At 45.7% G+C, this 25,522-nt stretch overlaps 1 protein-coding gene across 1 annotated transcript in view; it reads right to left on the reverse strand.

The window, feature by feature from the left end:
- Nucleotides 1–3,858: 3,858 nt before the first annotated feature.
- LOC135873057 (protein-lysine methyltransferase METTL21E-like) overlaps nucleotides 3,859–25,522 on the reverse strand; it is a 35,585-nt gene continuing 13,921 nt past the window's right edge. Inside the window, exons 2-4 of the mRNA XM_065397532.1 lie at nucleotides 13,548–13,705; nucleotides 5,229–5,346; nucleotides 3,859–4,262 (exon numbers count right to left, since the gene is read on the reverse strand). Of these exons, the coding sequence (XP_065253604.1) occupies nucleotides 3,859–4,262; nucleotides 5,229–5,346; nucleotides 13,548–13,705 (680 nt within the window). The remainder of the gene's footprint in view (nucleotides 4,263–5,228; nucleotides 5,347–13,547; nucleotides 13,706–25,522) is intronic.

Below are 25,522 nucleotides of genomic sequence, written 5' to 3' on the forward strand. Positions count from 1 at the left end.
GTAACACAGAAGGTTTCTGTTTTCTTCTTTCAGACAACCAGCCATATTTCCCTGACATATTTTGGAGTTCATTTCCCCTTTTAAAGAACTTTCCAATTTTGGGTTTGGCCTTGTTGTTAATTACATGTTAATAGCCAGCACTATCCATATATCTATTACATGTTCCTATGTACAAATGACCTTCGGGGTGCCAGGTTCACAGCCACAAGCTCCTATGATTCAGGGAATCTAAAAAAATGGCAGAGGGACTCTGCTTTCTTTAAAAAAAAATTGTATCCCTTTTTTCCCTGTGCAGAGTTTTGGAAACAAAAACTGATCCACTAGGGTGGAAAGTTTGTCATTGATTTTTTTCCTAAAAATTCTCAATTATTAATTTTCATCCCCACCTAACATCCAACGCTGGCTTTTGCCATATCTGCCACCAGATTTTTAAAAAAGGGGGAGACGAGATCATGGTCCATTCTCTCTACATTTCCCATCCCACTTGGGCTGTGCTGGGAGCCATGGATAACTCTAGGATCACCACAAGGTCCCTCCTTGCTGCCTCCTGCAGCTGAGCTGGCCCCTCTGTCCAGAGCCACTGTGCTCCCTAACCACTGGGAGAATGAAAGCTCAATAGTCTGAGAAGCAGCATAGCCTAGTGGACCAAGAGCAGGACTGAGAACAAGGGATCCTTGCATTCAAATGCATGTTTTGTCACTCGTTGGTCTTAGACAAGTTGCTTCATTTTTCTGCCTTATTTTTTTCCAGTTTGACCCTGGAGTTGTGATGGTTAATGCATTTTGTAAATCAGCATAAACAAGTGCTACAATTCACACAAATGCACAAAGAAAGGCTGTGTTAGGTGGGGGCCTATCAGCCCCCAAGACCCCAGGTTATTTGAACAATTGTCCTTGACAAAACTTTTTAAAATGATGGTAACTATGCGTGGACCCCAGCACAAGCAGCTGGGTTTGCCTTTCTGCATAGTTAGGTTGGAATTGACCTGAAGATCTCATACTTACTTATTAAGTGACTCAGGAAATTTAGTAGTATCCAAAGAATTCATATAAACCTCCCTAAAACAAAATTCTCTGGTCAGTTCCAAGCAAAGTTGTGTGGTCATCAGAAATCTATTACAATTAAAAAACAATTATTTTGTGGGAGTGAAATTACCCAGGGTACAATCTTGACTGATGGACAGCTGTGTCCCCTCAATTCTCCACCCTAGGGTGCCTTTTACACTGCTTTGCTGTGAGAGTAACAACTCCTGGTCTGCTCTCACACAGCCTCCAGAATGTAAATCACTCCCAGCTATATTGTATAAATGCTATAGCCAGCCACCCATGAATTACACTGCAGGGCAACACCAGCAAACTCCCAGTACAAGACTTTCCCCCAGAAATGTCTCTCTTATTACTGCCTGGCACCCTTCTGGACAATACAAGCTCATATAAATCCATCATTTCATTAATAGAAAGTGATATGCACAAATCTTGATATCGCAAATGGAGTTTTCCAAACACTTCAATCCAAGCACACTGGTTTAGATAAAACAAGTTTAATTAACTACAGAAAGATAGATTTTAAGTGATTACAAGTAATGAGGCATAAGAGTCAGAGTTGGTTACAACAAAATAAAAGGTAAAACACAATTAATATCTAACTTAACAAGCTAAATGAATTCAAAGCAAAGGTCTCTCTCACCACATGTTTGAACAGTCTTACTGTCTGGATTTCAGTTGGCCAGGATTCTTCCACGTAACCCCCCTCCCCAGTTCAGTGTTACTTTCCTTGTCTTTCAGGTGTTGTTGATGTCATGGGTAGAGAGAAAGGGAGGAGTATTTTGAGGCATCTGTTCCCCTTTCTTATGGTTCTCTTTTATTTTAAAAATTATCTCCAGCTGAGGTTCAGGAGACAGAAGGTCTGAGGAGATGGGAACCTCCAGCTGTTTATTTGCCAAGATGTAAATTTCTTACTCACACCCTTTTTCCTACCAAAGAATGGCAGCCTAACCAGGTGATAGTCCATGTGATTTTGTTGACACCTGGCTGAGGCGTCAGTTTGCCTTTTGTCTTTGGGGAACTGGTTTGTGCCTGCTTTTGCAGAGTTGGAATATGTCTCAATCTCATACAGTAGAGCAGGGGTCAGCAACCTCTGGCACGTGGCTCGCCAGGGTAAGCACCCTGGCGGGCCGGGCCAGTTTGTTTACCTGCTGCGTCCGCAGGTTCGGCTGATCGCAGCTCCCACTGGCTGCGGTTCACCGCTCCAGGCCAATGGGGGCTGCGGGAAGCGGTGGCCAGCACATCCCTCGGCCCGCCCCCCCATTGGCCTGGAGTGGCGAACCGCGGCCAGTGGGAGCCGCGATCGGCCGAAACTGCGGACGCAGCAGGTAAACAAACTGGCCCGGCCCGCCAGGGTGCTTACCCTGGTGAGCCGTGTGCCAGAGGTTGCCGACCCCTGCAGTAGAGTCTTATAACTTTACATACAATGTTGCCACACACAGTTTACCAGGACAATAATGATCAGTAAATTATGAATTTTCAAATGATACCTCACATGGCATACTTTGTACAAAATGCATTGTAGTTTTGTAAAAAGGTGAACACAGGGATACAGACAGACAGTCACAGCGGGCCTATCCAAAGATGCTAAGCAACTTTTTCTATGATCTGCCCATAATTAAGCATGCAAATTAAGTCATTTTGGTCTCAAGCTACCACAATGAGGCAGTGATGCAAAACATTTTCTTGAGGGCAATTGTTCATATTGTTGTGCTTTCAGAGCTAGAGGTCCACAGTTGTCTATTTTGAGAGGGGCAAAGCTCCAAAGATTTGAGATTTTTTTTTAAAAAGTGAATTGGTAGTATGCTGCACTATTCTTACACAAGACCATTTGTTAAAGTTTACAACATGAGGAAGAAGAGCCACTTGCCCCAAGGCTGTGAGGCTCATAATCACCATGCATAAGAGAAGGCAAAGGGTGGTGGTGGGAAGGGACTTTCTTCTGAAGGGGACAGAGGCATCCATCTGCTGCCCTGACATCCCAAAAGGCATGCTGCCTGCATGGAGCTCACATCTGAGATGTCACAGAAAGCTTGCCATGGAACTATTCACTACAGTATATATTTCCGTACTCTGTCCAGTCTGGTTTATTGTCCTTATTACTGCCTGGCACCCTCCTGGACAATACAAGCTCATATAAATCCATCATTTCATTAATAGAAAGTGATATGCACAAATCTTGATATCGCAAATGGAGTTTTCCAAACACTTCAATCCAAGCACACTGGTTTAGATAAAACAAGTTAAAATCTATCTTTCTGTAGTTAATTAAAGTGATTACAAGTAATGAGGCATAAGAGTCAGAGTTGGTTACAACAAAATAAAAGGTAAAACGCAATTAAAAGTTATTAAAAGAACTCGACTTTGAACAGCGTGGGTGGCGGTGTGGAAACATCAGAGTGCAATTTGATACCACAATTTTTAATTTTAAATAGATTATAATCTTATGTTGTGTTTAGTCATCTGATCTTATCAGGCACTATTATAAGCTGCAATGGAAAGTTGTTGGCAGCAATACTACAGCATTGTGGATATATGATCCGCATAACTTGTGAAAAATATTAGTGTTGCACAGTTTAGCACCTAAAGTTCAGAAAATGCCAACGATACGTTCCCCCTACATGTACCAGTAGATGAAAATTTAATTTAGGATATCTTTTCAAGCATGTAAGAAGTTTTATATTTTGTTTATGACAGGACATTGATTTAACCCTAAAAAGCACCATAATCTACAGGTGTCATCAAGCATTAACATGGAACCTGTGAAGAAACTAACTCCACACACACACACACTTTCTAATACTCAAGTTGGAAATCACGTCATCTTCTTGCCTCTTCTCATTGCCTTATACAATGCTATGTTTAAACTGGGGAAATTGGAAATTACCTCCAGGTCAAACAATTCCTGAAATCTGCCCATAAATTGGTTCTTTGTGTCCAGCCTGAATCTCATGGCCCAGAGAATAACAGTGTTGTCCTGACACAAGTGATGGAAGGTAAGAAGCAGCTCCTCCAGGAAGGGATGGTAGTACACAACATCAGCAGCCATGATGTAGTCAAACTGACACAAAGACTTGGGAAAGTTCTTCTCTAAATCAACTCCCCAGGAGAGTTCTTTAACCTGGGGCTGATGCTTACATTTCATTTTGGTATTTTTGAGAATATTGTACTGAAGGTTTCCTAGTACTTCAGGCAGATCTGTGGCAGTCACATGTGCACCTATGAGAAAAAACAACAACCAAGGATTAACCCTTGAAGAATTAAGAAGTAATCTGTACACAAAACCTACTGCAAAAACAATTGCTTTTCCAGGTCTCTCCCATATATATGTACAATATACCTGTAAAAAACCTCCTGTGCGTTTCATTACACTAGAAAAGTATATTAGGTTTTCACACCAAAAATATCATTAAAATATGGTCCTGCTCTGCAAGATCAAAATGATATCCTGGGAATCCACCTTTATGGGGTCTTTATATCAAATCTGCTTGATATACAAGTCAAAAGATGGGGGGAGGGGTTTCTAACTACAACCCTGCAAAGTCAGCCTGGGATCTGAGAATCCCCTGGATTGTTTTCTTCTCATACAGTAATAAAAGACACTGCAAGCTAAATTGTGTCCTCGGTTACATTGCGGTCGTTAGTGATTCCAGTTACTGTTGGTAAAGAACAGGCTGTCAGGAAAGAAGACAGAATGGACAATGTCGGGACAGCAAGCCCAAGGATACGTTTCTGAAAGAACAGGTTACAAATTGGAATATAGAAGTGACTTGGGAAACCAGGAAGGGGTTATTTAATAGTCAGAAGATAAACTGCTCTTGTGAGAGGTTGTGTCTGAATCCAGCCTCTTCTATATATCTCTGACCTCCTGGTCTAGTAAGAACCCTAGTTCTCACAGCACCTAATTTCTGTCCTCTGTTTAATACTGGACAGAGGACAGAACTGGTTTGTGCCTGTCCTCTGTACCCTCCCACAAGGCATTCTAAAGTGAGGGCAAGTAATTTTATGGAGATAAAAGCAAAACTGGCTTCCAAGTTGGCTGAAAACCCCAAAGAATTCAGTGTTTCTTCCTCGGTTTTCAACAACATTTTAGAGGAACTGAACAACTTACTATATGCTCCAATAGTCATCAATATTAATCTTAATGAAGTTTCCAAACCCAGCAAAGCAACAGCCAGCACTTACCAAGTAAAGTGGCTACTATGGAGACCAGCCCTGTTCCAGCTCCAATTTCAATTACACTTTTATCAGCCAGGCTGTATTGTTTAGCATTTGTTTCCAAAAAGTGACATAGAACAAGAGCCTGCCGGGGGAAACAAGAACATATTGAACAAAACAAAACAAAAAGAAATACCACTCTGTGCACACATAAAATCCATAGCTATATGAGCACTGACCTTTCTGAATATGAATTACAAGAAAAATAGCTTTTTTAAAAAGTCAAGATTTTATGTAATTTATTTCACATCTATTTAAGCTGAATAAGTCCAACTGCACAGTAATAAGGCACATTTTTATCTTGGCTCTCTCTTGCAATAAAAGATCATCCTTTATCCATTACCTGACGCAGAGATTATATATTTTGCCTCCAACAGCGCCTTCTGCTGCCTAATTTCTGGAACAGCATTATTTTTCCAATCACAGCTATCTGAATAATACCACCTTGCACTTAAATAGCTCCTTCCATTCCAGATTCTCAAAACACTTCACAAACATCATGCATTTTTGCCCAACATCTCCCCACCTCCCTGTGTGAGATAAAGAAGTAGTGTCATCCCCATTGTGAGGGGGCATGAGGAGCCTGAAGCACAGATTGCTGAAGTGACTTGCCCAACCTCACCAGCACAAGCTTGCAGTAGGGCTGGGAACACAACCCATGTCTCCTGACTCCTGTGTCTGTGCCTCAAATGCAAGAAACAATGAGAATAATGGGAGCATAGTGGTTTATCAGAATGAAGAGGAGATGTTTCGTCAGGACCAGGTGAACCAACCCAGAAACGATTGCTGGCAGACTGAGATTTACTTCACCCCCAGCAGAGGGAGGGGAAGAGGAGGTTACTCACCCTGTGCAGTAACTGACGTTCTTCGAGATGAGTGTCCCTGTGGGTGCTCCACTCCAGGTGTTGGTGCGTCCCTGCGCCTTCGCTCGGAGATTTTTCGTAGCAGTACTCGTACTGGCCACGCATGCGCAGAGGCTGCCCCTCGCTGTGAGTCTAGGATAATAGTACGCATGCGTGGCCAATCTCCTCAGTTCCTTCTCTACAACGGAGGCTACCCCAACTCCGAAGTAGAGGGGAGGAGGGGGGTAGTGGAGCACCCACAGGGACACTCATCTCGAAGAACGTCAGTTACTGCACAGGGTGAGTAACCTCCTCTTCTTCTTCGAGAGATGTCCCTGTGGGTGCTCCACTCCAGGTGACTTAAAAGCCGTATATCTTAAGGAGGTAGGGACTTCGGATCTGATAGGAACGCCATTGATAGTACAGCCCTGCCCAAACGTATATCAGATAGAGGGCCTTGAGTAAGGGCATAGTGTTTAACAAATGTGTGCTCAGAGGACCAGGTGGCTGCTTTACAGATATCAGCCAGGGGAACTTTGCGTAAGAATGCTACAGAGGCAGCCAGAGATCTAGTGGAGTGTGCTCTGATGCCGTCTGGAGGTGTAGCTTTCTTTATCTGATAGCACAACCGGATGCACTGGGAAATCCAGTTCGAAAGTCTCTGGGTAGAAATAGGCGTACCTTTGGAACGCTCCGCGATGGAGACAAAAAGTCTGGAAGAATTTCTAAAAGGTTTGGTTCTATCCAAATAGAAGGACAAGGCCCTACGTACGTCTAGTGTATGCATTGAGGCTTCGAATGAGTTCGCATGTGGCTTCGGGAAAAAGGTTGGTAAGTGTATCGGCTCATTAATGTGGAATGACGAGTGTACCTTAGGAAGAAAATTGGGGTGTAACCTGAGGGTAACCTTGTCTTTGAAAAATAGCGTATATGGTGGGTCTGCCATAAGAGCTGCTATTTCTCCTGCCCGCCTGGCGGAGGTAATTGCCACTAGAAATGCTGTTTTCATCGAAAGGTGTAAAAGGGAGCACGTGGCTAGGGGTTCAAATGGTTGCTGAGTTAGGCAAGATAGAACTAGATGAAGGTCCCACGGAGTGGTGGGTGGTTTTATGTCTGGGTATAGGGTTTGTAGTCCCTTGAGGAAGCGCTTGGTGATCGGATGAGCAAATACAGAAGTATCATCGATTTTGTCATGAAAAGTTGTAATAGCAGCTAAATGGACCCTGATGGAACTGGAAGAAAGGCCGGATTGCTTAAGGCCCAATAGGTATTCAAGTATGAGCGGAAGAGATGCTGACGTGGGACTAAGTTGTTTAATTGAACACCAGTGTGTGAATCGTTTCCACTTACATAGATAGGTGGTGCGAGTAGATTGTGTTCTGCTATGTAGGAGCACTCTTTGAACTTGTTCAGAGCAATCTAGTTCGTTTTGGGAGAACCATGGAGGAACCATGCTTTGAGGTGGAGCATGGGTAGGTTGGGGTGGAGAAAACGGCCGTGTTGTTGTGATAGGAGGTTCGGAATGAGAGCCAAGGGGCTTGGTGGTCGAATCGACATTTTGGTGAGAAACGGAAACCAGGGCTGTCTGGGCCATGATGGGGCAATTAGGAGCACCTTGGCCCCATCTGTTCGTATTTTTATCAGGACCCTGTTCAGAACCGGTATCGGGGGAAACGCATAGAGTAAGTTTTGGTTCCATGGGATCATGAATGCATCTCCCAAGGAATGTTTGCCTAGCCCTGCTCTGGAGCAAAAATTGGGACATTTCTTGTTTTTTGCAGTTGCAAAGAGGTCTATTTCTGGGTAGCCCCAAATGCGGAATATGTTGTGAATGGTGTGCTCGTTTAATTCCCATTCGTGATCCCACGGGAAACGTCTGCTTAGTTCGTCCGCTGTGGTATTCATCACTCCGGGAAGATAGGCCGCTGATACCCGGATGTTGTTCGCAATGCACCAGTTCCAGAGCTTCAGAGCCTCTGTGCACAGAGAGTGGGATCGAGCTCCCCCTTGCCTGTTCACGTAGAACATGCATGCAATATTGTCTGTCATTATGCGTACGTGTTGGTTCTTGATCAGTGGCAGGAACTGACGGCACGCATTGCGAATGGCTCGAAGTTCTAGGACGTTTATATGGAGAGAGGACTCGGTTGAAGACCAAAGCCCCTGGGCTGTGTGGTGAGACATGTGTGCACCCCATCCTGTCAGAGATGCATCGGTCGTCAGTATGAGGGATGGAGCCTGCTGAAGAAAGGGGACTCCAGAGCAGAGGTTGGAGTGAATTGTCCACCACTGTAGAGAATCTTTGACTCGGATAGGTATGGAGAGAGTCTTGTTTAAAAGGTGCACATTCGGTCTGTACACTGTGGCCAACCACGCTTGGAAGCACCTCATGTGTAGACGTGCATTTTGGACGACGGAGGTGCACGAGGCCATGTGACCTAGTATTTGTAGGCAGTCCCGGACAGTCACCTGGGGACTGTTGCGAATCGTTGTGGCCAGTTGACTTATAGAATTGAAGCGGGCTGGTGGGAGAGATGCCAACCCCGTCCGGGAGTCTAGGTATGCCCCTATGAACTCCAGATGTTGAGTGGGGTATAATGTGGATTTGTTTTTGTTTACTTGCAGGCCTAAAGATAGGAAACAATCGATGGTAAGTCGTATGGATCGGAGAGCTTCGTCGAACGTTGAAGCTTTGAGGAGGCAATCGTCTAGGTAAGGAAATATTACGACCCCTTGTTTTCTGAGGTAGGCTGTAACTACGGCTAGGATCTTGGAAAAAACACGGGGGGCCGTGGACAGTCCGAAGGGGAGAACCCGGTATTGGAAATGTGTGGAGCCGAGAGTAAAGCGTAGGAATCGTCTGTGGGACGGGTGTATAGTCACATGAAAATAGGCGTCCTGTAGGTCGAGGGCTGAAAACCAGTCGCCCTGCTCCAGCGCTGGGATTATAGTGGTGAGAGTGACCATCTTGAACTTTTGCTTTTTGACAAATTTGTTGAGCCGCCTGAGGTCGAGGATTGGTCGCCATCCCCCATTTTTCTTCTCTGTTAAGAAATAATGGGAATAAAACCCCTTCCCTCTGTGTCGTTCTGGCACAGTTTCTACTGCTCCCAGTTGAAGGAGATGCTGCACTTCTTGGAAGAGTAGTTGCTCGTGAGATGGGTCCCTGAAGAGGGACGGGGAGGGTGGGTGGGTGGGAGGGAGGGAGAGGAAGGGGATGGCGTATCCAATTGTAACTACCTCTATGACCCATTTGTCGGATGTAATTTGTTGCCATTGATGAGAGAATGGTCGTAGGCGGTGTCCAAAGATAGGTGTGCCGGCTGAAGTGGGAACGCTGTTTTCTAAACCCTCGACCAATGCTTCAAATCTGCCTATTAGTTGGAGGGGGTTGCAGCGCCCCTGTAGAGTTAGGACGACGACGTTGGAATCTTGGTCTTTGGCGTTGTTGCGGCTGCTGTTGTTCCTGCAGTCTATAGGAATGTTGTGTAAATGCGGGGTAGCGTGGTCGTTGATAAGGTTGGTATCTAAATTGTCGTCTTCTGGTCGCAGGTGGCTGGAGGCCTAGGGACCGGAGGGTTGCTCTTGCGTCCTTCATCGAATGAAGCATGTCGTTTGTGGTGGAGGCAAAAAGTTTTTCCCCGTCGAAGGGAAGATCTTCAATGGTGCTCTGGACCTCTCGAGGGAAGAAGGAGGAAGAGAGCCATGAACCCCGTCGCATGACCACTGCTGTGGCGGTCGACCTTGCTGCAGTGTTAGCTACATCGAGGGCCGCTTGGAGAGCGGTGCGTGATATGGTTTGTCCCTCGGAAACCAGAGCTGTGAATTGTTGTTTCTTCTGCTCTGGGATGTGATCAATAAAATCCATGAACTTACTATAGTTTTTGTGGTCATATTTTGCAAGGACTGCGGTATAATTAGCTATGCGAAACTGTAGCGTCGAGGATGCATATACTTTACGGCCGAAGAGGTCCAGGCGTTTACTGTCTTTGTTGGCTGGGGTGGAGCGGGCGTACTGTTGTTTGGCCCTCTGGTTCGCTGCGTCCACTACCAATGAGTTTGGCGCCGGATGGGTAAAAAGGAATTCAGAGCCCTTTGAGGGGATGAAATACTTCCTGTCCGCTTGTTTACAGGTAGGTAGGCTTGTGGCTGGATTCTGCCAGATGGATTTAGCGGGTTCTAAAAGGGCTATGTTGATTGGCAATGCCACTCTAGAGGAAGAAGAGGGCTGCAGGATGTCTGTTAGCTCATGCTGTTGTTCAGTGACTTCCTCCAAGTTAATTTTTAAGTCACCGGCAGCTCTTTTAAAGAGGTCTTGGAATTTTGCATAGTCATCTGACGGTGTTGGAGGAAGGGGAAGTAAGGCTTCCTCAGGTGTTACGTCGGGCTCTGCTGGAATAGGAGCAGGACTCAGTTGCTCCTGGGAGTGTGACGGTGCTGCCTGGTATCTTATGTCACCGGCAGATCCGTCACGTGGCGGTGCTAAACCGGCGTTGCGCCTGGTCGAAGTGCCGTAGCGCATGCGTTCTCGTGGGTACGATACCCATGGTGCCCAACATTGCCATGGTGGTGGGTAGGGCATAGGTGGTGCCATCCAAGGGTTCACTCCCCATGGGGCAGGGTCCTGATAACAGGCTGAGGTGATTTGTTTGTAACCCCTGTTGATTGGGGTGTGGGAGCCTTGATCAGGAGAAAAAACTGCCTGTGGATCAGTTTCCTCCTCACTGGAGGAAGGTTGTTCTGATCCTGAGTCATGCACTGGAGAAAAACAGGCAGTCATCAGGGGAGACTGCAGAATAGGTGACACCGATAGATCTGCTGTCTGAGTAAATTGAAGAGGTGAGGCTCCTGAATGAGGTGAAAACTGTGGAGGAGGAAGTTGCCCTGAGGGAACATTCCTCTGAGCAGGGGTTTTGCCTTTGATCTCCCTGTCAGTCTGTGCCGCGGTTGCCGGTGCCGTGGTAGGTGCCGGGGGGGCAACATCAGCCCGCTGAGGGTCAGCCAGGGCGGGAAATGTCGGCACCACGTCCATCTCGGTGCCGAACGGTGCCATAAACGAGGCAGGCAACTGAAAGCCTGAAGCCTCGGCACCGGAGCCTCGCGCCGCCCCCGCAACCTGAGGCGGCTTTCGTGCGGTGCCTGAGGAGCCCGGCTCTTCAAAAGTGCTGAGGCGAGGAAACACAGGCAGGGAAACTGTTGACCTGCCTGAGGCACTTTTGTGCCTCACCAACTTCCTTGTTGGAGAGGGCTGCCCCTTCTTTGAAGTTTTCTTCAGGTTTTTTGAAGCAGGGGGGCTGTGTCGGGCAGTAGAGCCGGAGTCGGGGGCTGGGTCTGAAACTGACCCGAGAGACTTCTGCAGGAGGAGCAGTTTCAATTTGAGCTCCCTGTCCTTTCGTGCCCTGGAACTGAGTTTGGTACAGTGGGCACATTTTTGGGGAATGTGTGTTTCCCCCAGGCATTTTATACAAAGAGAATGGCCATCAGAGAGTGGGATAGCATCCTTGCACTTAGAGCAGCGCTTAAAGCCTGTGGATCCAGGCATGGTAGAAGCGGCTGCGGCTGAGAGAAATTTTTTTTTTTTTTTTTTTTTTTTTTTACAGATAAAGAACTAATAAACTAGACTAACAAGAACTGACAACAAACTAACTACTATAACAGGTAATTGTAAGAAAGTGAGGGATTTCCTAACGAGTCTGCTGAGCTCCGTCTCAGGCCGGGGACGGTAGAGAAGGAACTGAGGAGATTGGCCACGCATGCGTACTATTATCCTAGACTCACAGCGAGGGGCAGCCTCTGCGCATGCGTGGCCAGTACGAGTACTGCTACGAAAAATCTCCGAGCGAAGGCGCAGGGACGCACCAACACCTGGAGTGGAGCACCCACAGGGACATCTCTCGAAGAAGAAGCAGTGATTCTGAATCTCCATGTTTCTGTGAGTTTTCTGTTGGACCATGAATACCCTTTAACATAACGGTTTGGGGGTATGGTTCCCATGTGTGTTGCTGGGATTTTTCAAAAGACAGTATTTCAGTTGTTCTTACATCCTTATTGAAAATTTTCTCTCAAGACCTACATTAGTTTCTGTTTACTACGTTGATTCCTAGTCTATGGGGGCTGGAGGGGTGGGGGGAAGAGATCACATTTGTAGAGTGCCTTGGACATGCATAGATTAACACAAAACTGATGTATATGTATTCCAAAGAAGCTTCCCTCTCTCCAAGCAGGTTGGAGGAAGCCATTACTAATCATTATTTGTTAAGAGCCTACCTCATGCTTTGGCACTGTACAAGACATACCCCTAAAGACAATCCCTCTCCTGAAGGGACCAAGGCTCGAAATCGCCTTTGAGTTATATAAGCTGCAGAAATATGCCACAATAACCCTGGATATAGATTCAAAGATTTGAAGGCCAGAAGGAACGGCTGCGATCATCTAGTGTGGCTTCCAGCAGAACACAAACCATAGAATGTCACCAGTAATTCCTGACTGAAATCCAGTAACTTCTGGCTGATTTAGAGCATACATTTTAGAAAGGCACCTCATTTTGATTTAAAGACTTCAAGAGACAGAGAATCTACCACATCCCTTGGTAAGCAGCTTTAATAGTTAATTACTGTTAAAACTCTGCCCCTCACTTCTCCTTTCAAGTTGTCTAGCTTCAGCTTCCAGATATTAGCTCTTGTTATGGCTTTGTCTGTTAAAGAACTCTTCACAGTCTTCTCTCCATGTAGGCACTTACAGACTGATCAAGTAGCCTCTTAACCGTCTATATCCCTCCTTACTCCCCTAACTTATACCCACAAAATGGCTGCCAGTAAACCACATAGATCTGGTGCATTCTACATGATATTTCAACTCACTACTGAAGCAGAAAGCACTACTTCCAATCCTCATCTGAAGACAGGTTTGGGCAGAAATTAAAAACTATTTCCAAGTTCCGGTAAATGTCAGATGACAACTTTGGGTAGAAAATTCCTGAGTACCCATGAAAAACAGATGTAATGGTTGCCAGCTCTTCTGGTCTCCTTGCAAGAGTAATCACTTTTAGGAAGGCCACTTTTTAGTGGTCCAGGATAGAACAAAATAGTTCTTTCCCTTGTTTCACTTGTAGCAGGTTCAGAAGGAAACGGGGGGGCATTGACCCAAAAGTTGCTGAAAGCACAAAAACTGAAAAATGATATATAATTCCCTTTATCTAGTCCTTCAACTGAGGGACTAGGGAGCCCTGTGCATCAGCAAGTTCATGATTAATTCTGTGGATGTGTGGACAGCTCCCACTTGCACAGCTCTAACATAAAAGATTTGTGGGTTGCAAAGAGGAGGCAGAGAAAATGCTGAACATTTCCCTTGGTTTTACAGGATTGAACAACAACTATGCAAAACAATTTAAAGGGCTAGAGTTTTTAGGGGGGAAAAAACCAATAATATTGCATAAATATTGTACCGATGGCCAGACTACTGCCCCATAACATTCGGTGGCTTCTATAATTTTTATCTCATGGCCAGCAAAATGAAAACCTTCCCAGGGTCTGTTAGTTACAACAGCAGGAGAAAAACGCCTTCTCATGATTTCTGCAACTGTCTGTTCATCTTCATTATTACCTGGAAGCAAAATGATAAAGATCATATAAGTTAAAGAATGTTGTAACAAAATTGTGACATGAGAAGCAGAATTGACTGATCATGAAGCTACTAGTTTACACAGACAGGCAGCTCTCTAGCTTCCAATCTGGCTTATGCCTGATAGTAGAAATGCCTTTTACAATAAATTGTTTGGTATGATATGGTCCTACTCTCTATGGTAATACTACTACTAACAACAACAACTACAACATAGGAGGAGTCTCCTGGAATATAATTCAAAACTATTTATACAGATCACATAATGCATCTCTTCTCCTTGTTGCTGATGCAGCTGGGTACAGAAAATATAAAGAAAACAGTTAGAAAAAAGTGACAATAGCTTATTAATTTAAACAACACAATAGGAAGTATTTTCAATTGCTGCTGCTATGCTCTTTACTCACATATAGTTTTGTTTGTGTATTTTTCATTTATTATTTCCTATGCCTTTTTATGGGTTCTAAGAGTGCTATTCTCTTTGACAATGTACAAAAGGAGTCAAAATACCAACCTGAATCAACGAGGAATACTTGTGGCACCTTAGAGACTAACAAATTTATTTGAGCATAAGCTTGCATGGGCTAAAACCCACTTATAGACTCAGACTTTAAGGTCAGAAAGGACCATTATGATCATCTAGTCTGACCTCCTGCACAACACGGGCCACAGAATCTCACCCACCCACTCCTGTAACAAACCCCTAACCTATGCCTGAGTTATTGAAGTCCTCAAATCGTGGTTTAAAAGCCTCAAGGTGCAGAGAATCCTCCAGCAAGTGACTCATGCCCCACGCTGCAGAGGAAGGTGAAAAACCTCCAGGGCCTCTGCCAATCTGCCCTGGAGGAAAATTCCTTCCCGACCCCAAATATGGCGATTAGTTAAACCCTGAGCATGTGGGCAAGACTCACCAGCCAGCATCCAGGAAAGAATTCTCTGTAGTGACTCAGATCCCACCCCATCTAACATCCCATCACAGACCATGGGGCATATTTACCTGCTAATAATCAAAGATCAATTAATTGCCAAAATTAGGCTATCCCATCATACCATCCCCTCCATAAACTTCTCAAGCTTAGTCTTGAAGCCAGATATGTCTTTTGCCCCCACTACTCCCCTTGGAAGGCTGTTCATATGCTCAAATAAATTTGTTAGTCTTTGGCCTGGTCTACACTATGAGTTTAATTCGAATTTAGCAGCGTTAAATCGAATTAACCCTGCACCCGTCCACACAACGAAGCCATTTCTTTCGAAATAAAGGGCTCTTAAAATCGATTTCTGTACTCCTCCCCGACAAGCGGAGTAGTGCCAAAATCGATACTGTCATTTCGAATTAGGATTAGTGTGGCCGCAATTCGATGGTATTGGCCTCCGGGAGCTATCCCACAGTGCACCATTGTGACCGCTCTGGACAGCAATCTGAACTCGGATGCACTGGCCAGGTAGACAGGAAAAGCCCCGCGAACATTTGAATTTCATTTCCTGTTTGCCCAGCACAGGAGAGCATAGGTGACCACAGAGAGCACATCAGCACAGATAACCATGCAGGCCGATAATCGAAAAAAAGCACCAGCATGGACCGTACGGGAGGTACTGGATCTGATCGCTATATGGGGAGAGGATTCAGTGCTAGCAGAACTTCGTTCGAAAAGACAAAATGCCAAAACTTTTGAAAAAATCTCCAAGGGCATGATGGAGAGAGGCCACAATAGGGACTCAGAGCAGTGCCGCGTGAAAGTCAAGGAGCTCAGACAAGCCTATCAGAAAACAAAGGAAGCAAACTGCCGCTCCGGGTCAGAGCCGAAGACATGCAGCTTCTACGCTGAGCTGCATGCAATTCTAGGTGGGGCCGCCACCACTACCCCACCTCTGACCGTGGATTCCGAGGCGGGGGTAATCTCATCAGCCACAGCTGAGGATTCTGCGGACGGGGAAGAGGATGAGGAGGAGGAGGGGGAGGAGGAGAAGGACGAGCTTGCGGAGAGCACACAGCACTCTGTTTTCCCCAACAGCCAGGATCTTTTTCTCAGCCTGACTGAAGTACCCTCCCAAGCCAGTACCCAAGACCATGACCCCATGGAAGGGACCTCAGGTGAGTTTACCTTTTAAAATATAAAACATGGTTTAAAAGCAAGCATTTTTTAATGATTAATTTGCCCTGAGGACTTGGGATGCATTCGCGGCCCGTACAGCTACTGGAAAAGTCTGTTAACGTGTCTGGGGAAATCCTCCAGGGACATCTCCATGAAGCTCTCCTGGAGGTACTCCAAAAGCCTTTACGGAAAGTTTCTGGGCAGTGCAGCCTTATTCCGTCCTCCATGGTAGGACACTTGACCACGCCATGCTAGTAGCAAGTAATCTGGTATCATTGCATGACAAAGCCTGGCAGCGTATGGTCCCGGTGTTTGCTGGCATTCAAGCAACATCCGTTCTTTATCTCGCTGTGTAATCCTCAGGAGAGTGATATCGCTCATGGTAACCTGGTTGAAATACGGGAATTTAATTAAGGGGACAGAGGTGGCCCTTCCTACTGGGCTGTTTTCCTGTGGCTGAAAAGAAATCCTTCCCTAGCCAAGCGCCGGGGGGGGGGGGGGGGGGGGGAATTGGCGCTGAGCTTTTCGCCTTTGGCTATCAGGGATCTTCCCTGATACCAGCCACGCGGTGGGGGGAGGGATAAAGCGATCATCCCAGAGAATTGGATGGGGGGGGGGGGTAGTTTGTTTTCTGCTGCTGAAGGTTAACAGGAAAACCGCAGCAGTCAACGAGCTTTGCTTGGTATGTGGGAAAGGAGGGCGCAGAAGCCGAAAGACAATGGCTTACCATAGTCGCATGCAAGCCGAATTCTGTTGCCTGGACCTGCGTCTGTGATCTCTAACACCAAAGCCACAGGCACTCAATATTAAGATAGAAAATGCGACCTTGTACTGAAATCACATGTGCTATGTAATGTAAATAGTGTTGTTCACCGTGAAAGAGTATAAGCATTGTTCTGTAAAAATGTATCTTTTTAAAAAATTCTCTCCTTTTTTCCATCCCTTCAGCAGCTGCAAATTTTTCAAGCCTCCCTCCTCTGTCCCGAAAGCTATCTCAGATAAGGCAGCGGAGAAAGAGGACGCGAGACGAGATGTTCTCGGGACGCGAGACGAGATGTTCTCGGAAATAATGGAATGCACCCGCAATGAAAGAGCTCATTTGAATGAGTGGAAGGACACGGTATCTAAGTACAGGAAAGATGCCAGTGAACATGAGGTCATGAGGGACGCTCGAGATGAGAGGTGGCAGGCTGCAATGCTGGGGCTGCTGCATGATCAAACAGACATGCTCCGGCGTCTGGTGGAGCTTCAGGAATGGCAGCAGGATAACAGAGTGCCGCTGCAGCCACTGTATAACCTCCCTCCCCCCTCACCATGTTTCACAGTCTCCTCACCCAGATGTGTAAGTACGCGGGGGGGGGGGGGGGAGGCTCCGTGCACCCTCCCACTCCACCCCAGTGGACAGCCCAACCAAAAGGCTGTCATTATATTGAATTTTTTCAGTGGCCTTTTACTTCCCTCCTATCCTCCTCCCAAACCTCACCCGGGTTACCTTGTCGGTTCTCTCCCTATGTTTATAATCAATTAATAAAGAATACATGATTTTTAAATGATAGTGACTTTATTTCCTTTAAAAGCAAGCTGTGATTTAAGGGGGGAGGGTGGTTTGCTTACAGGGAATGAGTCAATCAAGGGGGCGGGTTTTCAACAAACAGAACTTTCACACGGTAGCCTGGCCAGTCATGAAACTGGTTTTCAAAGCTTCTCTGATGCGCAGCGCTTCCTGGTGTGATCTTCTAATCGCCCTGGTGTCTGGCTGCACACAATCAGCAGCCAGGCGATTTGCCTCAGCCTCCCACCCCGCCATAAAGGTCTCCCCCTTACTCTCACAGAGATTGTGGAGCACACAGCAAGCAGCAATAACAATGGGGATATTGGTTTGGCTGAGGTCTGACCAAGTCAGTAACGAGCGCGAGCGACCTTTTAAATGTCCAAATGCACATTCTACCACCATTCTGCACTTGCTCAGCCTGTAGTTGAACAGCTCCTGACTCCTGTCCAGGCTGCCTGTGTATGGCTTCATGAGCCATGGCATTAAGGGGTAGGCTGGGTCCCCAAGGATAACTATAGGCATTTCAACATCCCCAAAAGGTTATTTTCTGGTCCAGGAAGTAAGTCCCTTGCTGCAGCCGTTTAAACAGAGTGGTGTTCCTGAAGACGCGAGCGTCATGAACCCTTCCCGGCCAGCCCACGTTGATGTTGGTGAAACATCCCTTGTGATCCACAAGTGCTTGCAGCACCATTGAAAAGTACCCCTTGCGGTTTATGTACTGGGTACCCTGGTGCTCCAGTGCCAAGATAGGTATATGGGTTCCATCTATCGCCCCACTACAGTTAGGGAATCCCATTGCAGCAAAGCCATCCACTATGACCTGCACATTTCCCAGAGTCACTATCTTTCGTAGCAGCAGCTCAGTGATTGCTTTGGCTACTAGCATCACAGCAGCCCCCACAGTAGATTTGCCCACTCCAAATTGATTCCCGACTGACCGGTAGCTGTCTGGCGTTGCAAGCTTCCACAGGGCTATCGCCACTCGCTTCTCAACTGTGAGGGCTGCTCTCATCTTGGTATTCTGGCGCTTCAAGGCAGGGGAAAGCAAGTCACAAAGTTCCATGAAAGTGCCCTTACGCATGCGAAAGTTTCGCAGCCACTGGGAATTGTCCCACACCTGCAACACTATGCGGTCCCACCAGTCTGTGCTTGTTTCCCGGGCCCAGAATCGGCGTTCCACGGATAGAACCTGCCCCATCAACAACATCATCTCCAAAGCGCCGGGACCAGTGGTTTGATAGAATTCCATGTCCATGTCCTCATCACTCTCGCCGCTGCGCTGCCGTAGCCTACTCCTCGCCGCCTGGTTTTGCAGGTTCTGGTTCAGCATAAACTGCACGATAACGCACGAGGTGTTTACAGTGTTCATGACTGCTGTCTTGAGCTGAGCGGGCTCCATGCTTGCCGTGGTATGGCGTCTGCACTGTTCACCCAGGAAAAAGGCGCGAAACAGTTGTCTGCCATTGCTTCCCTGGAGAGGAAGGAGGATGTACCCAGAACCACCCACGACAATGTTTTTGGCCCCATCAGGCATTGGGATCTCAACCCAGAATTCCAATGGGTGGAGACTGCGGGAACTATGGGATAGCTACCCACAGTGCAACGCTCCGGAAATCGACGCTAGCCCCGGTACGTGGACGCACACCACCGAATTAATGTGCTTAGTGTGGCCACATACATTCGACTTGATACAATCTGTTTCCAAAATTCGAATTATATAAATTCGGATTAATCCCGTAGTGTAGACATACCCTTTAAGGTGCTACAAGTACTCCTCGTTCTTTTTGCTGATACAGACTAATATGGCTACCACTCTGCAACTTTAATCAATCAGTCACTGAACATGTGAAACAGAAACCTTAGCAACACACATTATGACAGCTAAGAGAAGAAAGCACTGCTGTTGGCAGGTAAGCATATCCATGCAGCCCACGGTACCCTTGTACATAGATTCTTTCCAGTTGGCTAGATCACCCAAATGTCTTCCTTGTTGCTGTGTGAAGAACATTTAGGACAGCTAACACAATCGCAGACTACACTGCCATTTTTGTTTAGTAGAACAGAATATTAACCTCAGTTATGTCATCATCACACAGTCTTCTGCAGTGGAGTTATGATGCAATAGCATGTTTTAATTATATATATGTATATGTACAATTTAATAGGTATATGTATATACATACTGTCACATGACTTGCATTATAATCACAATATCATGCACAATTGATTTAAATATAACCATCATAAAAGGCACAGGAGTTAGCAACATTTTCTACACTAAACTATGGACACAGGTTTCTTCTGGAAGATCGGAGCTTCTTGGTTAACTAGTGAAGGGCTAGTTATATAACAGTGTAACAGATTATTAAACCTTGCACAGGGAGGCAGAGCTCTTTTCAGTCATTCTAATGTCAAATTAGGTGACTTATTAGCTCAAAACCTGGAGTAAAAACAGGGTTGAGTTTTCTTCTGAAGAAGAAGGAACCAGGGGCAGAGACAGAGGAGTCCTGCAGAAAAAATATATTATATTATATATATATATATATATATATATATATATATATAGAAAAAAAACCAGTTGAGTTCAGAAGGAAACTTGTGCTAAAGTTTATTGTTAACTTAAAAAAACAATAAAGGAAATCCCTGGAAAGGGGCAAATTAGACCTATGTTGAGTCTGCATACTTAGTATTCCTACCACTTCTAAACAATCTGTTTAAAAGTAGATACACTCTGGCAACTGTCCAATTTGCACTAAACCCCACATACTTTAAACAATAGTAGATTGTTTAAATCAGGAAGCAGTAGCCTTAAAATTGAATAGAGTACCATCCCTCAATTACTAACACACGTTAGATATACTGTAAGACAGGGGTGGAAAAACTACGACCCACGGGCCACATCCGGCCCATCAAACCTTTTGATCTGGCCCTCAGCTCCCACCAGGGAGCGAGCTCGGGGGCTCTCAGGAAGCAGCCAGCATGACCCCGCTCCAGCTCTGATGTAGTACGCAGAGGCGTGGCCAGGCAGCTCTGCGCACTGCCCCTTTCGCAGGCACCACCCCCGCAGCTCCCATTGGCCATGGTTCCCGCCCAATGGGAGCTGCATGGGCGGCGCCTGCGGACAGGCCAGCACGCAGAGCCGCCTGGCCATGCCTCCACTTAGGAGCCGGATAGGGGACATGCTTCTGGGAGCTGCTTGCAGTAAACGCTGCCCAGAGCCTGCACCCCAAGCCCCACCCCCCCTCACACCCCAATCCACTGCCACAGCCCTGATCCCCCTCCCACCCTCCGAACTCCTCAATCCCAGCCCAGATCCCCCTCTTGTACCTCAAACCACTCATCCCCAGCCCCACCTCAAAGCCAACACCCCCAGCCAGAGCCCTCGCGCCCCCCTGTGCCCCAACAGTCTGCCCCATCCCTGATTCCCCCTCTCAACCCATTGGTCCCAGCCCAGACCCCCCTCCTGCACCCCAAATCCCTCATCCCCAGCCCCACCCCAGAGCCCACTCCCCCAGCCAGAGCCCCCTCCTCCATCCTGAACGCCTCATTTCTGGCCCCACCCCAGAGCCTGCACCCCCAGCCAGAGCCCTCACCGCTACCCCCAATTTCATGAGCATTCATGGCCCGCAATACAATTTCCATACCATGATGTGGCCCTCAGGCCAAAAAGTTTGCCCACCCCTGCTGTAAGAGATAAGATGAATTCATGCAGTTTCTTTCCTCAATAAATTCTTAGCTATGTAAGAGTCCCCTCATTACCAGATAATTTGCTGCAAGGCCTGATCATCTGTTATATTGGAGTAGTGAAGGAGTTGGTGCAGTAATCAGGTGCCCACTCCAGTTTTGCTTGCAATCAATGAATTCTCCCCAATAAGTAGTGTGACAGACTCAGACCAGTGGGGTACAGGAGTCTGGTAGAGTGCAAATATACTGGTCACTGGATGAGTAGTTTTCTGTTCCCTGAGTGACCAGAGCAGGGGCTGCACTAGAGTAATCAGGAACCTGCTAGAACCAGTTAAGGCAGGCAGGCTAATTAGGACACCTGGAGCCAATTAAGGCAGGCTAATCAGGGCACCTGGGTTTTAAAAGGAGCTCACTTCAGTTTGTGGTGGGAGTGTGAGGAGCTGGGAGTAAGAGGCGCAAGGAGCTGAGAGTGAGAGGGTGTACTGCTGGAGGACTGAGGAGCACAAGCGTTATCAGACACCAGGAGGAAGGTCCTGTGGTGAGAATAAGGAAGGTGTTCGGAGGAGGCCATGGCGAAGTAGCCCAGGGAGTTGTAACTGTCATGCAGCTGTTACAGGGGGCACTATAGACAGCTGCAGTCCACAGGGCCCTGGGCTGGAACCCGGAGTAGAGGGTAGGCCCGGGTTCCCCCCCAAACCTCCCAATTGACCTGGACTGTGGGTTCTTCCAGAGGGGAAGCTCTCTGGGCTGTTCCCCAACCCACATGGTGAATCTCTGAGGCAAGAAAATCCACCAATAAGCGCAGGACCCACCAAGATAGAGGAGGAACTTTGTCACAGTAGTTAATACTTTGCACTTATAGACTACCTTTATCCAGAAGATCATAAAGTGCTTTATGAACATTAATTAAAATTCATATCCTTTTGTGAGTTAGGACACGGACACGTCACCTACTACTGAAAAGCAGCAATTTTTGGGAAGGAACATGGCATCATTCAGCAGCACATAAAGTGGAGGAAAAGAAGTGACGACAATTAAATTGAAACTGCAGGAGGAATGTGAATAAGCAAAAGTTAAGTATCCAAGTTGGAATGTGACCAAGACAATGGGATTAAATGCCCCTCCTATACAGAATCTGTAATGATTATCAGCAATCAGATAGCAGTTTTATGTCATCCATGAGACACATATATAGCAGCCAAGCATTCTCCGTATACTTTGCTGATAGACTGGTACAGCACTGATTGAGATGCAAGAGTGCCACCTACTGAGTCACCAACATCACTTCCTCAGGAAAAAGTCCATAATCCCTTCCAAGTATTGACCTGACCTAACCTTACTTAACTTTCGATGTCTGATGTGGCAGACAGCAATCTTATTTACCCTGAAGCTATATCATCTTCTGCTGTGTCATCAACGACTTAGATATTGGCATAGAAAGTACGCTTATTAAGTTTGCAGCTGATACCAAACTGGGAGGGATTGCAACTGCTTTGGAGGACAGGGTCATAATTCAAAATGATCTGGACAAATTGGAGAAATGGTCTGAGGTAAACAGGATGAAGTTTAATAAAGACAAATGCAAAGTGCTCCACTTAGGAAGGAACAATCAGTTTCACACATACAGAATGGGAAGAGACTGTCTAGGAAGGAGTATGGCAGAAAGGGATCTAGGAGTTATAGTGGACCACAAGCTAAATATGAGAGTCAACAGTGTGATGCTGTTGCAAAAAAAGCAAAGGTGATTCTGGGATGCATTAACAGGTGTGTTGTGAGCAAGACATGAGAAGTCATTCTTCCGCTCTACTCTGCGCTGGTTAGGCCTCAACTGGAGTATCGTGTCCAGTTCTGGGCACCGCATTTCAAAAAAGATGTGGAGAAATTGGAGAGGGTCCAGAGAAGAGCAACAAGAATGATTAAAGGTCTTGAGAACATGACCTATGAAGGCTGAAAGAATTGGGTTTGTTTAGTTTGGAAAAGAGAAGACTGAGAGGGGACATGATAGCAGTTTTCAGGTATCTAAAAGGGTGTCATAAGGAGGAGGGAGAAAACTTGTTCACCTTGGCCTCTAAGGATAGAACAAGAAGCAATGGGCTTAAACTGCAGCAAGGGAGGTTTAGGTTGGACATTAGGAAAAAGTTCCTGTCAGGGTGGTTAAACACTGGAATAAATTGCCTCGGGAGGTTGTGCAATCTCCATCTCTGGAGATATTTAAGAGTAGGTTAGATAAATGTCTATCAGGGATGGTCTAGACAGTATTTAGTCCTGCCATGAGGGCAGGGGACTGGACTTGATGACCTCTCAAGGTCCCTTCCAGTCCTAGAATCTATGAATAACCCTCTCAGCTGAATAGACCTTTTCCAGCTGACATGAATACAGAAACCCAAGACTTCCAATTTGCAGTGTAGGATGTGACCTGACAAGGTTCAGTGCTGCAACAACATTCAACCTGCTACAGAAGCTACATACTCTCTCACCCACAGAGTTAATTCAAGCCCTGTACTTGTAAATATCACATATCAGTCCGTGCAGCTCTGGAACTGTAAGCGGTTCCTCCAAGCATTACAATCTTAGGTCGTCTTAGGTTTGTAGAGCATGGCATGAATACCTAGACAAACTGGTTTGTATGGCATCCTGGTGACATAGCACTTGCCCCAGAGAAAATGGCCATTTCAAATGAAAATATACAAGTATATAGACACTTGAGGCTCTCCGTAGAACCCCAGTTTCTAATGGTTATATTTAGAGATGAGCCAATTCAACACACGGATTCAACTTTGAATGTCAGAGCCCTAAACAATACCACAAAAGCCCTATGATAAATGGGCCTAAATTTTCAAAAGCAACTAGCAACTTTGGGTGCCCAATCTGAGCTATTTTAAATGGGCCTGATGTTCAGAAAGTGCTGAGAATCCATCCTCCGAAAATCAGGCCCCTTCCCTTTCAAGCATCTCAAATTGTCCTAAAAATGGAGGCGCCGAAAGTCACAATTCAGGTGAAGATAATACCTTTATTTAGCTGTATTTAAGTATTACTTCATAATACACTTGCTCCATTTTATATTCTAAGCATGTTAATGTCTCTTGTGGTTCTCTCGGACTCAATTTGATGGCAATGTTGCCCTTAAACTACTGAAGGATGAATGCTACCGATATATGCTATAGCAGTGCTGCAGCAATAATTTAGAAAGTTCAGGCTGAGATGGGATGTTCATTCCAAGTTACTATTTTCTTTTCATAAACTTATTTTGGGGGCTGAAATTTATCATGTTGAGATGCAGCCAAGCAGCAACGTGCACATGTGGAAAGTTTCTTATAAATTTATATGTCCATTTTTGAGTTATCACAGTGGGAAAGAGTATTTTTCAGATGTCAAGAAATTTGGGTTTGGATAACTCAAAAGCAGGTTTCCTTAAAAATGTCCAACTTTGCATATGCGGAGACCTTAGTGTGGGGAATGGTTTTTTGTTTTGGCTTGTCTGAAGAATTTTGGTTTGAAATAACATTTTGGAGGTTTGAAATTAATGGATTGCATTAGCAAACAATAATGCTTTCATCTTCAAGCAATTGTGTAATTTACTCTTTATTTTCACTTTCAAGAATAGTTACTCTCCCAATTCTAAAAGGTGGGGGAGGGGAAAAGCACAAGGAAGCATTTAGTAACACTCAGGGGTAAATCTCAAATGATATTGTTCATTTTGTATACACATTTTTCAGATGTTATTTATAGACCAGTGGTTCCCAAACTGGAGTTCGTGAACCCTTGGGGGTTCACGAAATGTTACAGGGGGTTCTCGGGAAAAAATTCCCTAATGGCGGACAGAGCTGTCCCTAGGGATCCCTGGCAGCACAGGGCCAGCAGCCCGGAGCCCTGGGGACTTCCAAGAGCTATGCAGATCAAAGCAAGCAGATGTATCACACTGAGGAGATTTAAACTTCAAGACTCCTTATAAGAAATGGAAAGGGAGGTGGATATTTTTTTGCTGTTTTTAAAATTAAATAGGCTGCTAGTATTGTTTTTTAAATTATTATGAAGAACAAGTTTAAGCTTTGTTGTAACATGCATTGTTTGCCTGGACTGCTCAAGACCTGAATGTTGTGTAGGAGGAACTCTGAGTTGGCTTCTTAAATACCTTCATGCTGTTTCACATCTGATACTCCTTGATGAAACCTAGGAGCTTTGTCTTATAAGAGGCTTAATCAAAGTGATACAAGCTACAAAAGTGAGATCTTGGAAGAGTGTTGCCGTTTTCATAATGTAATAAAATACTGTAATGATAAGTAATAAATAGTGTGCAATAAGCATGTCATAAAAACAAATTTTATACTTCCAAGATCACTGCTTTTATACTTTATCCTCAGGTAAGGGAGAAAATCCCTGGAAATATTCATTTTTAGGAGGGGGTTCATGAGACTTGACATTTTAGTGAAAGGGGTTCGCGAGTTGTTAAAGTTTGGGAACCACTGTTAT

This window comes from Emys orbicularis, chromosome 1 (assembly GCF_028017835.1).
Source record: "Emys orbicularis isolate rEmyOrb1 chromosome 1, rEmyOrb1.hap1, whole genome shotgun sequence".
Lineage (NCBI taxonomy): Eukaryota > Metazoa > Chordata > Testudines > Emydidae > Emys > Emys orbicularis.